At 36.1% G+C, this 17796-nt stretch overlaps 1 protein-coding gene across 4 annotated transcripts in view; it reads left to right on the top strand.

Annotated features, from left to right (window-relative positions):
• Positions 1 to 17796, top strand: part of CNOT2 (CCR4-NOT transcription complex subunit 2) — a 123051-nt gene that overhangs the window by 62202 nt on the left and 43053 nt on the right. The window contains exon 2 of one of the 4 annotated variants that reach the window (XM_043887163.1): positions 8626 to 8682. The exons of the other annotated variants lie outside the window; for them this stretch is intronic. Coding sequence (XP_043743098.1) covers positions 8662 to 8682 — 21 coding nt within the window. The 5' untranslated portion in view covers positions 8626 to 8661. The remainder of the gene's footprint in view (positions 1 to 8625; positions 8683 to 17796) is intronic. 4 annotated transcript variants of the gene reach the window in all.

Below are 17796 nucleotides of genomic sequence, written 5' to 3'. Positions count from 1 at the left end.
CCTCAATTCACAGAATTGGTGAAGGCCAATTTCTGGCCTTCACCACGCCTCCCTCTCCTTGTATTGCAACTTGGTATTATAACTTGGAAACTCCCCCATTCAATAAGCAGGGGCAGTTGTAGGGCTCATATCAGTTCTTTCTCTTCTCTTAGGGGTTCTCATTTTATACCGCTTTATGTCCTGTGTCTGAAAACCATTGGCAAATATATTTTACCCATTTTTTAAAATCCATTTTAAAAGTTATTTCAGGTGACATGGGAGGAAGGGGAGCCCTACTCCTCCATCTTGGTTGGAAGTAGAAGTAAGTCCTACTAAATCTTAAAAGGTTTCATCTTTAAAAAATTTTTATTTTGGTTGAAAAGATGGATGAAAAATCATTCTTGAGACTGAGAAAATAAGCTTTTAAGTTAGTGTTTAGTCAAGGCTTGAATACTTTTTATTGTGTAAGACACTATGTGAAATGCAATCCAAAGAAATATCAGACTTGTTCTCAGCACTTTTCGTCATTTGTGAAGAAACATCAAACAGTTCAAGTCAGTATATAACTTCCTATTCATATATGGAGTCATCAGAGCTGCGATTCTCTTTTACCTAAATCTAAAAATTGAACGATTTCCCCATCAGTTCCCTCCCTTAAGATTCCCTGGAATCTAGTAGAAACTTGTAAATATTGTTGTTGTGTTTAGTCTCACAGTCTTGTCTGACTGTTTGCAATCCCATGGACCATAGCCCGTCAGGCTCTTCTGTCCATGGAATTTTCCAGGCAAGAATACTGGAGTGGTTGCCATTTTCTGCTTCAGGAGATCTTCCTGACCCAGGGGTCAAACTCAAGTCTCTTGCATCTCCTGCATTGGCAGGTGAATTCTTTACCACTGAGCCACCGGGGAAGCCCAGTAGACTTGTAAATACAATGACCATTTATCTTCTCAACTGAGGTAATAATTTTACTAATTAGTATTCCTTATTCTGTCACATAGAATATTACATTATCTCTTCATTGTTTAACCTGCCTCAGTAGATTAAATATTATAGTAAATATGTATAATGATGTATAGTAATGAAAATAGGATGATTTTTTTTTTTTTCTTAGGAAAAAGAAAAGATCTTTCTTATTTAGGGCTAGAATTACTGAGAGATACTGCTTGGGGCATATGAAATTTTAAAAGTGCTCTTTTCTACTGGGGTAAGAGTAGTGTAATGAAACTGAAAGAATGTATTGTTATAGATTAAAAGACTCTTGGTTTTAAGACATTATTTTTGACTTTCTGTCTATATCACTTTGGGTCAGTTAGGTTACATATTTGACACTTTTATTCATGTTTGAGAATGATATCTTTAAAAGATGATTTGTCTACTTACAGAAACATTTTGATGAACAAATACAGTGTAAAAGAAATGAAGAAAATAGAAAATCATCATTAAACCATCACAGTAATAAGTGCTCTAGGCAGTATCCATGGATGAATGCTCAAATTAGTGAGCCAGATATTTAAGGACAGGTATTTGCATGCTCTAAAAGTACTTTTTTCAGAATATTTACTGTTTTAAAAAGGAAAATAATGAGTTCCAATGGAGAAAACTGGCAGATACACCATTTTAACCTAGATCAAGTTTAGTATCACTTGTAATAAGACATTTTATCATCACATGCATGCATATATTGGACTATATCCATCATATAAGGTGCACTTGAGGACTTGTTACATTTGTGGTAATGTGACTTTAAAAATGTATGACGTCAATCTAGTCATGACCAAACATCAGACCTACCCAAGTTGCAGGACATTCTGTAGTGTAGCTACACTGGTATGACTGAAGACATCAGTGTTGTGAAAGACTGACGTAAAGTCTGAGGTTGCAGAATGAAAATGAAAACACAACAACCCAAAACCTATGGGACACTGTAAAAGCAGTGCTAAGGGAAGGTTCGTAGCATTACAGGCTTACATCAAGAAACAAGAAAAAAACCAAATAAATAACCTAACTCTACACCTAAAGCAATTAGAGAAGGAAGAAATGAAGAACCCCAGGGTTAGCAGAAGGAAAGAAATCTTAAAAATCAGGGCAGAAATAAATGCAAAAGAAACTAAAGAGACCATAGCAAAAATCAACAAAGCTAAAAGCTGGTTTTTTGAAAAAATAAACAAAATTGACAAGCCATTAGCAAGACTCATTAAGAAACAAAGAGAGAAGAACCAAATTAACAAAATTAGAAATGAAAATGGAGAGATCACAACAGACAACACTGAAATACAAAGGATCATAAGAGACTACTACCAGCAGCTCTATGCCAATAAAATGGACAACTTGGAAGAAATGGATGAATTCTTAGAAAAGTATAACTTTCCAAAACTGAACCAGGAAGAAATAGAAGATCTTAACAGACCCATCACAAGCATGGAAATCAAAACTGTAATCAAAAATCTTCCAGCAAACAAAAGCCCAGGACCAGATGGCTTCACAGCTGAATTCTACCAAAAATTTAGAGAAGAGCTAACACCTATCTTACTCAAACTCTTCCAGAAAATTGCAGATGAAGGTAAGCTTCCAAACTCATTCTATGAGGCCACCATCACCCTAATTCCAAAACCAGACAAAGATGCCACAAAAAAAGAAAACTACAGGCCAATATCACTGATGAACATAGATGCAAAAATCCTTAACAAAATTCTAGCAAACAGAATCCAACAACATATTAAAAAAATCATACACCATGACCAAGTGGGCTTTATCCCAGGAATGCAAAGATTCTTTAATATCTGCAAATCAATCAATGTAATACACCATATTAACAAATTGAAAGATAAAAACCATATGATTATCTCAATAGATGCAGAGAAAGCCTTTGACAAAATTCAACACTCATTTATGATTAAAACTCTCCAAAAAGCAGGAATAGAAGGAACATACCTCAACATAATAAAAGCTATATATGACAAACCCACAGCAAGCATCACCCTCAATGGTGAAAAATTGAAAGCATTTCCCCTGAAATCAGGAACAAGACAAGGGTGCCCACTCTCACCACTACTGTTCAACATAGTGTTGGAAGTTTTGGCCACAGCAATCAGAGCAGAAAAAGAAGTAAAAGGAATCCAGATAGGAAAAGAAGAAGTGAAACTCTCACTGTTTGCAGATGACATGATCCTCTACATAGAAAACCGTAAAGACTCCACCAGAAAATTACTAGAGCTAATCAATGAATATAGTAAAGTTGCAGGATATAAAATTAACACACAGAAATCCCTTGCATTCCTATATACTAACAATGAAAAAACAGAGAGAGAAATTAAGGAAACAATACCATTCACCATTGCAACAAAAAGAATAAAATACTTAGGAGTATATTAGGAGTATACCTAAAGAAACAAAAGACCTATACATAGAAAACTATAAAACACTGATGAAAGAAATCAAAGAGGACACAAACAGATGGAGAAACATACCGTGTTCATGGATTGGAAGAATCAATATTGTCAAAATGGCGATTCTACCCAAAGCAATCTATAGATTCAATGCAATCCCTATCGAGCTACCAACGGTATTTTTCACAGAACTAGACCAAAGAATTTCACAATTTGTATGGAAATACAAAAAACCTCGAATAGCCAAAGTAATCTTGAGAAAGAAGAATGGAACTGGAGGAATCAACCTGCCTGACTTCAGACTCTACTACAAAGCCACAGTCATCAAGACAGTATGGTACTGGCACAAAGACAGAAATATAGATCAATGGAACAGAATAGAAAGCCCAGAGATAAATCCACGAACCTATGGACACCTTATCTTTGACAAAGGAGGCAAGGATATACAATGGAAAAAAGACAACCTCTTTAACAAGTGGTGCTGGGATAACTGGTCAACCACTTGTAAAAGAATGAAACTAGAACACTTTCTAACACCATACACAAAAATAAACTCAAAATGGATTAAAGATCTAAATGTAAGACCAGAAACTATAAAACTCCTAGAGGAGAACATAGGCAAAACACTCTCCGACATAAATCACAGCAAGATCCTCTATGACCCACCTCCCAGAATATTGGAAATAAAAGCAAAAATAAACAAATGGGACCTAATGAAACTTAAAAGCTTTTGCACAACAAAGGAAACTATAAGTAAGGTGAAAAGACAGCCCTCAGTTTGGGAGAAAATAATAGCAAATGAAGCAACAGACAAAGGATTAATCTCAAAAATATACAAGCAACTCCTGCAGCTCAATTCCAGAAAAATAAATGACCCAATCAAAAAATGGGCCAAAGAACTAAACAGACATTTCTCCAAAGAAGACATACAGATGGCTAACAAACACATGAAAAGATGCTCAACATCACTCATTATTAGAGAAATGCAAATCAAAACCACAATGAGGTACCATTACACGCCAGTCAGGATGGCTGCTATCCAAAAGTCTACAAGCAATAAATGCTGGAGAGGGTGTGGAGAAAAGGGAACCCTCTTACACTGTTGGTGGGAATGCAAACTAGTACAGCCGCTATGGAGAACAGTGTGGAGATTTCTTAAACAACTGGAAATAGAACTGCCATATGACCCAGCAATCCCACTTCTGGGCATACACACCGAGGAAACCAGATCTGAAAGAGACACATGCATCCGTGTTCATCGCAGCACTGTTTATAATAGCCAGGACATGGAAGCAACCTAGATGCCCATCAGCAGATGAATGGATAAGGAAGCTGTGGTACATATACACCATGGAATATTACTCGGCCGTTAAAAAGAATTCATTTGAACCAGTCCTAATGAGATGGATGATACTGGAGCCCCTTATACAGAGTGAAGTAAGCCAGAAAGATAAAGAACATTACAGCATACTAACACATATATATGGAATTTAGAAAGATGGTAACGATAACCCTATATGCAAAACAGAAAAAGAGACACAGAAATACAGAACAGACTTTTGAACTCTGTGGGAGAAGGTGAGGGTGGGATATTTCAAAAGAACAACATGTATACTATCTATGGTGAAACAGATCCCCAGCCCAGGTGGGATGCATGAGACAAGTGCTCGGGCGTGGTGCACTGGGAAGACCCAGAGGAATCGGGTGGAGAGGGAGGTGGGAGGGGGGATCGGGATGGGGAATACGTGTAAATCTATGGCTGATTCATATCAATGTATGACAAAACCCACTGAAATGTTGTGAAGTAATTAGCCTCCAACTAATAAAAAAAAACAAAACAAAACAAAAAAAAATGTATGACGTCAATCTAGTCATGACCAAATACCAGACCTACCCAAGTTGCAGGACATTCTGTAGTGTAGCTACACTGGTATGACTGAAGACATCAGTGTTGTGAAAGACTGACGTAAAGTCTGAGGTTGCAGAAGAGTAAGGAAGCATAAAGCTAAATATAATGTCTACCGTGGTACAGAAAAAGGAAGTTAGTGGGAAACTGGTGAAATCTGTGTGAAGTTAGTTAATAGCTAATTTCTTAGTTTTGATACTTGTCCTAACAAGATGCTACCACTGGAAGAAAATGGGGCATATGGGAACTCTGTCCAATTTTTACAGCTCTTTTGTGAGTCTGAAATTATTTCTAAAAAAGTAAAGTGATTATGGTGTTTGTGGACAGTGTGTTAACATGTAGTTGAAAAAAAAAACACATGTAGTTGAGTTAGCCTTTTCATTGAGAAGGACCTCACTTTGTTAGTGTGTGACATTTGTTTCTCTGCAGCAGTTCAGTTTCTCCACAGGTAGTATCAAGGTACAGTGGACGGGATGATTCTTATATCTGACAGTGTTCTGTAAGCAAGTCAAGGAAAGAAAGCTGAAGATCCCACAGTTCAGAATGTGGGTCTTCATCTCTCAGTTTTCAAGCCAGTGCCTCACCCTTACCTGTACTTTGGCTAACTTCTAAAATTTGGAGTCTCTCCACTTGGGTTTTTCTGGTAAATAAGCCTTTCATATCTTATTGGGGTTGCAAGAACTGGGTATTCATAATAACTGTGATAGAGAAATATTTTCAGTCTGATGAGAGTATGTAGACCCTACCCTTCTGTGCCTCAATATGAGGTAAAAGTACATCTTATAGAGGTTTTGTTATGATTAAGTGAGGTAATATGTATAAAGTGCTTTGAGCAGTATTTACCATTTAGTAAACACTCAGTACATGTTAGTGCATGTTTGTACCAAGCCCACTGTGTTAGACTGTTCTAGCAGTAAATGGTTCAGCTAACTTTAAGGAGTATACATTCCCATGGACTACAGTGCAACCCAGTGGCTCTGAGTAGTATAATTCTTCTAGGGGTTTTTTTTTTTTTTTTTGCTAGAGAAGAGATGTGTATTGTCTCATCGTATTAAACTGATAAATCTGAAATACTCATGAAACAACTTTTTTTAAGACAGTCTAACTTGAGAAAAAGTTTAAGAAATAGAAAAATAATTTTAAATCCTGAAATTTTTATTTACTTCTCATGGTATGGCATTCTAACCACTGAAGGTGTCTATTAGGTATTTTGGAAGTGGTTGTCAATTTCAGTGGAAAAATGCATAAAACAGTTTTATTCATATGTTTCAGAAATATAAAAATTAATTTTTTACATAATTCCATTACTTTTTAAAATAATTGTTGTCCTCATAAAATTTTCACATGTGCTGTAAGCACTGCATTGATGGGTTCCTGTCAAATAACACAGGTAACAGCATGTGTGGAGTAAGAGGAGGACACGTGCATGTTAAAGGCCTATTCAGTGCCAGGCACTGTTCGAGATTCTGTGGAGACACGGGTGAACAAAGAGACAAAAATAAATTCTGTTCTCAGGGAGCTGATGTTTTAGAGCATAGGAAGACATTAAATAAAATAGGTAAAATGCATTGTATGTTGTATGTTGACATATATAGGAAAAGGGGTAAAGGGTGCTAAGGGATTAGGGCAAGGGGTAGTATAATCTAAAATAGAATAGACAGTGAAGTCCTCACTAGGGTGGCTCAGTATCCGAAGTAAAATGAGCCGAAGCCATGTAGCTACCTAAGAAGAAAGCTTTCCTGGAGTATACAAATACAAAAGCCTAAAGTCAGGAGTATGCCCTTTGAGTTTGAGAAATATCAAGGGGAGCAGGGCAGTGTGGCAGGAATGGTGGGAGGTTAGAGGTGATGAAGGGCAAGTTCACTTAAGGCCTGGAGGCCAGAGTAGTAGAGGAGCACTATAAATGTGTTTTCTTCTTTACTCACTTTGATTTATGATGTTCTCTGTTCTGAGCATCTAATGGATAAAGTATATAAGGGTATAAATGTAATTATTTAGCACATAGTAGATGTTTACTGAATAATGTTTATTGAATTAATTTATATGGCAAGCTGTTTAGAAGTATTTTAAAGGCCCTGTGTTCCCTTGCTAAAGGGATACTTTTCATTTTTAATTGTTTCATATAAAATAATTTGGGATTCTGATACTTGAGTGAATTTAGTCTACAGTTTTGGTTTGTTTGTTTGTTTGTTTTACCCCCCAGGCTCTTTTGTCCATGGTGTTCCCTAGGCAAAAATACTGGAGTGTGTTGCCATTTCCTAGTTTACGGTTTTATAGTATTTGCCACCTTCAGTAATATTTATGTTACTAAATAGGTGTTATCTTTAAATAACTGAAATAAACATCTTTTATTAGCTTTATTAGTCATAATAATCAGAATCTAGTTTCCTTTGAATTGATAGTTTACTTTCAGTATTATAAAATGAGGATTCATATTCTCATAAAGTCACATTTAAGTCCTATATTTAGATTTATTTCTCTAAAAGTCTAATTTTTATCATCTAGTTTGATTAGAGTTGTATTAGTTAAGGGGGTCCATATTTGCTTTTATCAGAGTGGAACACTTTTAAGAACTTAGTGCCCTCCCAGGAATTTTTTCTTTTTTGCCACTCTGCACAACTTATAAAATCTTAGTTCTACAACTAGAGATAGAACTGGGGCCCCAGCCGTCGAAGTCAGACTCCTTAAACACTGGACTGCCAGGAAATTCCTCCAAGGAGTATCCTTATACCAAATGTTATCCTTGGGTTTTAAAAAGGTCACTAGGCTACTTTTTTTTTTTTTGGTCATACATTGATATGAATCAGCCATAGGCTACTTTTAGGAATTTAAATACATCTAAGTAGCCCGGCTGTCATTTTGCTAGTTGATGGTGTTAATATTAACGTGTTTGAGAGCCTTAAATGTTGAACACTTAGGAGAGCAAGAAAGTATTCAAGGGGCAGGTAGGCAAAGTATTTTAACATATTGTCTTGGACGTTTTTATGCTGGCCAGGTAAGCCCCATCCTCATTTTCTGTGTACAGCTTTGTAGGACTTTGCCTCCCACCCTGTTTTGATGAGCACTTTGAATCAGTCTGAGAGGTGAATCTGGGGTTGGGGAATAATCAAGATGTGAACAGGGAGTCATAATGTTGAAACTGGACATTCAGATCTTTATAGCATGATTTCCTTATTTTTCAAAGAGCAGAAGAACCCCATCGTTTATCATGTTCTGGTTGGACTCCTTTCTTATCGTTTGCTGGAGTTTGAGCTTCAGAGCTATGGTGTCAACCCTGCTGTAGTGTCTCAGGGGAGCTCCTAGTGTGGGGCTGGCGCCGTGGCTCACCCTCCAACCTTTCCTTCTTCACTTCAGCCTCCGGCTCTGAGCTTTCAATCCCCAGAGTAGCAAATGTTGAAAGAAGTTGCACAGGTAAGTATGTGGTGGGAAAGGCTGGGGGAATAAATGGTACTGTCAGCAATATTTTAGGGGTGGGTGTTGGGCCATCTTACCAGTGAGTCATTTTGTTAGTTTAAAAATACGATGCTTCTTATAAATTATTTTTCATAAAATTACCTCATAAATTATTAAATAAAATCCTAATGAGTTCTAAGAAATAACTTTTTCTTATTGGATGTGAAAGAGGGAAAACCTTTAACTGAATAAGTCATAAATATTATAATGCAAAGGAAGGGTGTTAGATTGTTTTAAACTTCATATTCTCCACAAAGTATTGCAGGACTAAAAAAACTGGTTTTCAGAAAAGAAGCTAAGAGAAGTCAGGGAAAGCATAAATCCACAGAGTTAAAATTTTGCCATGTTTAGCTTGGTATCAGAAGGAGGCAAATTTTAGTTTCCTTCTGGTAGCTGTAGGCATGCTGTCCTTCCCTTTCCCAAAGTTTTAGTCAGGTAGCTATATATTTTTAAAATTTGCAGGAATAGAAACTTGAAACATCTTTTTCCTTGAAATCTAGACAGGAAAACTGAAACTTTTCTACCTATCTCTAGGTTTGAGGTTAATAAAAATAAGTATAGAAGCAGCACAATACTTGGTACAAAGTTTAGCCAACACTTGAGTGAGCAAGTTCACCAAATTGTGTGTGTGTGTGTATAAAATGCTAACACTCTTGACATTCTCTACTTTTCTGTCTTGTATCTAAAATCATGATCTAACAATGCAGGTTTTTTCTTAATACATACATTTTAGAAATAGTTCTGTGGCAGTATAGCCCTGGATCTGCACTTTATTATCATTTTAGGCTTTTGCTTCTCAGAAAGCCTTCAGAAATTGTTCTTTAATTCTCTCATATCTATACCACATGATTTTTATTCACGTGATTTCTAAATTCTTTTGCACATACTAAGACATGCAAAATTATACCCAGGAAAAATGGAATTAATTTGGCCTGTGATTGCTAACATTTCTTCAAAGAAAGTGTGTCAGGTTTAAAAAGGGTGGAGCACCAAGTATTTGGCATTTTGCATCTCAGAGCAGGGTCTTGAAATACAGAATCCTCAACAGTTTATCTCAAGTTTCAGGGTTTCTTAAATCTGCTAGGAGGCTTATAGACATCCATATCTCCCAGCAAAGCAGACCATATGTCCAGTATCTTTTGAATTCTCTTCCTCTCCCCTTTATTAGAGCTCCCTACCTCCGACCCCGTGTTTAACATTCGTTTAAGATATCTACCTTCATTTTGAAATTTTCCTACATATTTGTTTTATATTCTGAACTTAACAGGGTTACTGTTATATGTTCTTCCAGTTGTATTCAAGGATAAAATAATGCTTATTTTAATTTTAGTCCATATTGTGTGAGTTCTCAAATCTTATTGCTGGTAAGGCATCCCAATTATAGTTGGTTCTTTAGTTAATATATGATTGTGTGGTTTTTTTTAATTGGTTAGCACTTTTTGAGTAATTGAAGAGTTTTGATTTTAGGATGATACAATTATCTTTTAAAGCTTATATGTTGATGGTTTGAATCTGTATGAGGCATATTGATACAAGCGACTAAGATTTTGGAAAACCACAAAATCTGTTTTTCTTCAAGTTGAAACATGCACAACATATCCACCCTAGATCAAAGTCAGACTGATAGAAGCATTTATAGACTTTTTGGTAATACTTACAGACTTTGTAGATTTGGGGGAGGGGCACATCTTAAGGTATGGTGTACATACCAGACATGGGAATGTCATCTCAGTAAGGCAGCTTCAGATACCAGCTTTCAGTAACAGGTGTTGGATTAGGAAGAGTGATGTGTCTCCATCTCCCCTTGACGCCCTGTCTGTCTTTCTATGGAATGTGAGCTGCTCTGGTTTGTGGGGGATGGCACCTCTTACAAAGTATTCCTGTAACCCCTGTAAAAAATCTTGTGCCAGAATGTTTAACACTCTCCAAGATGATGATTGTGGATATGTTCATATAAGTCTCTGGTTTTCTGCTGAATCACGTTTCCAGCCAGTTTCCTGTGCTACCTTTTCAGAATTCATTAAGGCTTTTATTGCTCATTTATCAGGCCTTTTGCATTTACTAAAACTGTGAAGTGAATTGCTTTTATTTATTTCCATATCAATTCAAGTTGATGATTTTAGAAATTATCAATTTATAATTTATCTAAATCTTCACTTTTCTTGGATCCATCCTGAGCAGATTATTAAACTATTCATTATACATTATTTATATTATAGTATCAAGTCACAGTGTTCTAGAGCTAGTAGGACTTTGAGAGTAGTTTAGTTTTTTTTAATAGAAGGAAAGATCATTTGTTTTTTTCCTAAAGACTTCCAGATTTTAAATTCTTTGTTCTTTGAGAAGCTAGGTTTTTTTCCCCCAAAGTTAGTGCCTCACTCTCCTTTTATCTAATCCCATTTCAATTGTTTTTTTACTGTTTTTGAGGAATGAAAATTAGTATTATTTACTACAGTTGTGAAGTAGGATTGGTAGCTCAGAATCCTATTACCAAAAAATACCACTAGAACAGAAGTTCCTTGGGTTATAAATATTTCTAGGTGGTAGTATATATTTGATGTAGGTGCACAGTATTCTGGTTTCATAGAATTTGGGCAGTGTCTTAATGGATTTGACCTGTCAACTTTTCCTGAAGGCCAGTATTGAAGATAAGTAGATTTCAGATATCTTAGCTTCTTGTGATTGGTTCAGTTTGGTTTAGTACACGTTGGTAAAGGCAGATAAATGTTAATTGCAATTGACTGTTTTTTTTTAAATTAATTTTCTGCCTACTTTATAGATAACAAAGAACTTCAGTCTATATGCATGTGTGTGAAATGTTTTCTGATAGTGAATATGAAATTGGGAGGGCAAAATAGGCTAGAAGTCAAATTGTGTTCAGCAATCAGAGTGAATTAGTAAAGTCTCCATTAGGGAAGCAGGAGTGAAAAACAGTCTTGTTACTCACACCCACTACCTATACTTGGCTCTCTTTATCCTTTATAATATAAGATGAGTACAGACTCTGTTGCTAAAGGTGAAAATTTGTTGTCTATAGAAAAGTCTTCATACTTTAATATTGTTAAATAGTTAATTTTGTGGTGGGTCACAGGTATCAGCATGTTAACAGTAAAACTCCTAGCTACTTTAGAAATGCAATCCCCAAGAAAATGTTGCCATTAGGTATTTGTTCTTATTTTAATCTAGTCGGTAAATGTATTCTACTTGTTTAATGCTACAGTGTCTATTTCAGTAGCTTATAGTAAAAATATAAAGTTTTATAATGATCATTTTAATTCCTTGAATGATTCAATTATGTTCATTATATTTTGAAAGTAAGTAAAAATATTAATTTAGAATAGGAAACAGTAATTACTTTTTAATTGGTGTAGTAATGTTCTCAAGCGTAATTTTATTTTAAACTTGTCTCTTTCTCTAAAAGAGGTGAGAGCAGTCTGATAGAGACTAGCTTTTGTCCCGCACGCCTCCGGTCAGTTCGTTCTCGCTCTTCTGATAAAGGGGCCTTTTGACTTGCACGCACATTTGATGTGGCGCCCTCTGCTTACCGTTGTTTACTGCAGAGGAAGTCCCTCGCCCTCTTTTGCCCTTTCCTGCTTCTCCCATAATGAAGCTTATGGTTTTGGGAGAATACACACATTAAATTATTAGTTGTATGTCTGAGGGTCAGTGTACTGTCATGGTTAAAATGGGGGACTCTGGCAAATTGTATGGGTTCATGGCCCTTCTTTGGCACTTATCAGATATAAAACCTTGGACGCATCAGATATATGACCTTGGGCAAATTACCCAACTTCTGCAGTTCTCAGTTTCCTCATCTAAAAATGAAGACTAAATAAGTGAATACATGAGGATTACATGCATGTTACATAGTTACTACTAAATAAACTATGAAGATTATATAAATACATTTTAAAGCATTTAGAATATATTTCCTGGCATATAGTAAATGGTCAATAAAAGTTATGTAATTATAGTTATGATAAAGTATTTTCAGTGACTGTGTAAACCAAGGGTCCTGATTTGGTGTGAGAGTTTCAAAGAATGGGAGAAAGAGCATTCTAAGCAGAGGTATTGTCCTATGCAGAGGTCCAGAGGTGGAACTATCCCAAAGAAAAAGAAAAGCAAGAAGGCAAAGTGGTTATCTGAGGAGGCTTTACAAATAGCGGAAGAACAAAGAGAAGTGAAAAGCAAGGGAGAGAGGGAAAGGTACATCCAATTAAAGGCAGAGTTCCAAAAATAGCCAGAAGAGACAAGAAAGCCTTCCTCAATGAACAGTGCTTAATAATAGAAGAAAACAACACAAGGGGAAAGACTAGAGAGCTCTTAAGGAAAATTGGAAACATCAGGGAGCATTCCACCCAAAGATGGGCACAGTAAAGGATAAAAATGGCAGAGAACTAATAGACGCTGAGGTGATCAAGAAGAGATGGAAGGAATACACAGAAGATCTGTATAAAAAAGATCTTAATGGTTAGTCACCCAGAGTCAGACATTCTGGAGGGCCTTAAGAAGCATTGCTACTAGTAAAACTAGTGGGTGTGACGATATCCCAGCAGAACTATTCAGATCCCTCAAGGATGATGCCATCAAGGTTTTTTCTTTCATTATGTCAGCAAATCTGGAAGACCCAGCAGTGGCGACAGGATTGGAAAAGGGCAATCCTCATCCCAATCCCCGAGAAAAGTAGTACCAAAGAATGTGCTAACCATTGGACAGTTGCACTCGTCTCCCATGCTAGTAAAGCCATACTTAAAATCTTGCATGCTAGGCTTCAGCATTATGCGAACCAAGAACTTCCAGATGTCCAAGCTGGGTTTAGAAAAGGAAGAGGAACCAGAGATCAATTTGCCAACATTCACTGGATTATAGAGAAAGCAAGGGAATTTCAGAAAAACATCTATCTCTGTTTCATCAATTATGCTAGAGCCTTTGTGTGGATCCTGACAAACTGTGGGAAGTTCTTAGAGAGATGGGAATACCAGACCATCTTACCTGTCTCCTGAGAAACCTGTGTGCAGGTCAAGAAGCAACAGTTAGAACCCTGTGTGGAACAACTGATTGGTTCAAGATTGAGAAAGGAATACAGCGGGGCTGTCTGCTGTCACCTTGTTAGTTTAACCAAATGCTGAGCACATCATGAGAAATGCTCGACTGGATGAATTACAGCTGAAATCAAGATAGGTGGGAGAAACATCAACAACCTCAGATATGCAGATGTTACCACTCTAATGGCAGAAAGCAAAGAGGAACCAAATTAACCTGAGGCATAAGGTTTGTGTTGAATTTTGAGATAATTACTACAGCAGAATTATGTGTTAAGGTCATGATCTCTGGAATCTTGGTCTGTATCCTTTAGGAAAAATTAAAAAGAAATATGAGAGTAAGAAAGTAACAAATTCAGTGTAGTGATTATGAATGTGACATCATAGTAAAATATTGGTTAAGGGAAGTCTTCACCGAGATTTTTATACCTGATTTTCCTGTCTGTATGCTTGCCCTATTAAGCTGACAGTGGAATTTAACTTACTTTTCTTTACCACCTGTCATTGTCCTTCCAGGCATCCTCCTTGTTGACTATATTAAAAGTTTTTTGTTTCTTGGGCTTTCTCTCATTTCCGAGCACTTATCCATGATGTCTCTGATGCCAGAGTTTGCTGCATCACCCATCCCACACACACTGTGTTTTTTGTAATAAAAAAAAATTAAAAATTTAAATATATGTTCACATATTACTTTATAATAAGATCTTTCAATCTGTTTCCCTCAGTTAAAGTTAGATAGTTCCTTATTTGTGTTCCCAAAGCACCTATACAGGTTTTCATAGAAAAATTTTTTGTTTACAGGTATTTTTCCTAGCTAGACTGTAAGCTTGTTCAAGACTTGGAGCTTTTACTCAGTTTTTGTGTTCATTATCACAGTTTTTGACATAATTCATATAGTAAACCCTTAGCATGTTTATTGAAATGTAAAGAGAGATCAGTGAGGGGCCTAAAAAAAACTAGTCCAGAGCTTAAACTAATAAGATGATAGGAAGAACAGCAAAAAACATGAAAGCCATGTGAAGAATGGGTAGAAAGTGATGATATGCAGAACAAAGGAGAGAACAACTTGGAAAGTCATTTTTAAATATTACTGATTAAGTTGATTAAAATGTGCTTCTCCTCAGGTAGAAATGTCCTAGCAGCACTTTAAAATATGCTGCTGGAACCTTGTGAGATAGATTTCAAAATCAAACTACATTTGTTTGCTATCAGGAAAAGGACCACTCTGCCATGGATTGTGTTTCTGTTCCCTGGGAATAGGATTCCATGCCTGAGCCAACATTTCCAGCATTATAGACAGTAAATGATTTTAGAGTAAGTTCCTTCCAGAGGTCTTGGTGAAAGAAAACTGCAAGATTAAACATCATCTGTCCTGCCTTGGATATGGTCTGTTTTTTACTGCTTCTTATCTATCTAAATTTTATTTTTAAAAATATGTTTCACTTGTAAATTGTCCTAGTGTTGTTTCTGTGACCGTTTAAAAAGCTCCACGCCTTTTCTCTTATTCCTTCCCTTTTGTAATTACCATTCATCCCACCTGGATCAGGGGCCACTTTACCAGTCTTTGAAGTTGTTTGTTGGTTAAGATTATCTCGAGTTTGAGGTTCTGTGAATTCTTCTGTGATTATTTTGACTTACTGTGTTTGGCTTTGAAATATTATAGTTATTTGTTAGGAATGTTAGACCTTAGGAATTCTTGGCTAGTCCTAATTAAGTAATGACGATGTTTACTGGGAAGATCAGCCAACTTGGTGCTTCTATTCTGCTTCTCAGTTTAATTCCTGTCACTACATTCTGAGGCCAACTCGCTCTCTCTTTTTCTTTTGCAGTGGAGGGAGTGTCAGGCTGATAGAATTAGTGTATGCTAACCTATGTAATATATATATGTATGTATGTGTGTATATTTATATATATTCTGATTTGTGCTTATGGAGTCAAAGCAAATAAAAAATGTCTTAGTTACCTGTTTTAGATCTGTGTTCAAAAAGGCTTAAGACACATTGCTTTTGGTAGATACATATTTCATGTATTTTTCTTGGTGAAATCTTGACTTTTGCTTCTCCTTTATTAAAATATCTGGTATGAGAGTTGAGGAAGAAGGTGGTCAGTTAAAATGGATGTAAACCCTTTGTATGTTTGCTTGAAAAAAGCTGAAAATTATATGTACCAAATCTTTGAACAAATTTTATATGTAATGTAGAGTGAAGCATGATTTTGTTTTTAAATTAGTTTTTAAAATTTTTGTTTACTGAGTTGACTTCAATATATATGGTATAACCAGTAATTTTAATACATTTTGGCCAAGTGTTGACATACCCCTTTTGATAAAAGGTAGATTTCTAGGTTCCTTTGATTCTTACTTATTCTCTTCCAGGGGGTAATGTGAATATCTTACCCTTTCATATCCATCCATTCTTATATTCATTAGTGTCAGCACTCTCTCAGAATACACCCTTTAACTACTTCTCCATCACTTCTACCATATCACTGTATTCTGAGCCACCATCATCTCTCACCAACCTGTTTCCCTGCTTCCACTCTTGTCCCCTCTTGTCCATTCCTTACAGCTTAGCTGCAGTCATATTACATGTATACTTACAGGAAATATGCCAAATTATGTCACTCTTAAACTGCCCCCCAAATCCTCTTCTTCTTTTTTTTTTTTTTAAAGCCATACTGTGTGGCTTGCAGGATTTTAGTTCCCCAACCAGGGACTGAACCTGGGTTTCAAATCCAATTCAGATGAGTAGTCAATGAGAGCTAATTATAACCATGATAGTTCCTAGTATTATAGTTGATAAAATAATGATAAAGGTGATTGGGTTTATTAGTTGGGGAAGGACATGAACCGACATTTTTGGGGTACAGGCCTAATAGCTTAATTAGCTGACCTTACTACTTCCTGTTAAAGTCTGAGCAACAGCTACTCAGCTAAATATGAACTGTAGTCTGAAGACAACTTCTGCTTTGTTGTATGTTTTTAGGCTATAAATCTCTTTAGGTGTGAAATATAGAAAGATATTTTTAAAGGAACTATTAATTTGTTAGAACATACTTAATCTTCTTTGGGCAGCAGACTCCCTGATGAAGCTATTCTGTAACTCTGAAAGTAATTTTAGGGGCTAGAATCCCACACACATATCCACCAACTGCCTAAGTAGCCCCTAACAGGGAAAAGAACTTTTTTTTTTTTTTTAATGAGTTTTTTTTCAGCAAAGTGACAGTGGAAAAAAACACTTTATAATCTGCAAATTAAGACTCTTTACACATGAGATTAAAAAGGTTTGGTTTGAGAAACTTAAGGATACATTTAATTCTCTTTACTACTACATTTAATTCACAGTCACTACTGAGTTCTAATTCTAAAAAAGGAAAAACACAAGAAAATGGCATGAAACTTATAGAATTCAAAAAAATTTCAGGAGAGTACCAGGATATCTCTCATCAATTTTACATACATAGGTTAACTCAAATGGAGCAAAGTGAACTCTTCTTTTGACAGTTCTGATATAACATTTAACATAAAAGCCAACTAACAGATTCTTAGAATTCTGAAATTAATTGTACAGAATAAAAAACTTCATTCTACGATAGACTGATTCCAGATTGTAAACGGAGTACATCAAGGCTGTATATTGTCACCCTGCTTATTTAACATATATGTAGAATAATCATGTGAAATGCCAGGCTGGATGAAGCAGAAGCTGGAATCAAGATTGCTGAGAGAAATACCAATAACCTCAGATATGCAGATGACACCACCCTTATGGCAGAAAGTGAAGAGGAGCTAAAGAGCCTCTTGATGAAAGTGAAAGAAGAGAGTGAAAAAGCTGGCTTAAAACTCAGCATTCAAAAAACAAAGATCATGGCATCAAGTCCCACCACTTCATGGCAACTAGATGGGGAAACAGTGGAAATTTAGTGACAGACTTTATTTTCTTGGGCTCTCAAATCACTGTAGACGGTGACTGCAGCCAAGAAATTAAAAGACACTTGCTTCTTGGAAGAAAAGCCCTGACCAACCTAGACA

The sequence above is a fragment of the Cervus elaphus genome, chromosome 3 (assembly GCF_910594005.1).
Source record: "Cervus elaphus chromosome 3, mCerEla1.1, whole genome shotgun sequence".
Taxonomy (NCBI): domain Eukaryota; kingdom Metazoa; phylum Chordata; class Mammalia; order Artiodactyla; family Cervidae; genus Cervus; species Cervus elaphus.
The sequence above is the reverse complement of the archived record's forward strand: the minus strand, read 5'-3'. Positions and strand labels throughout refer to the sequence as shown.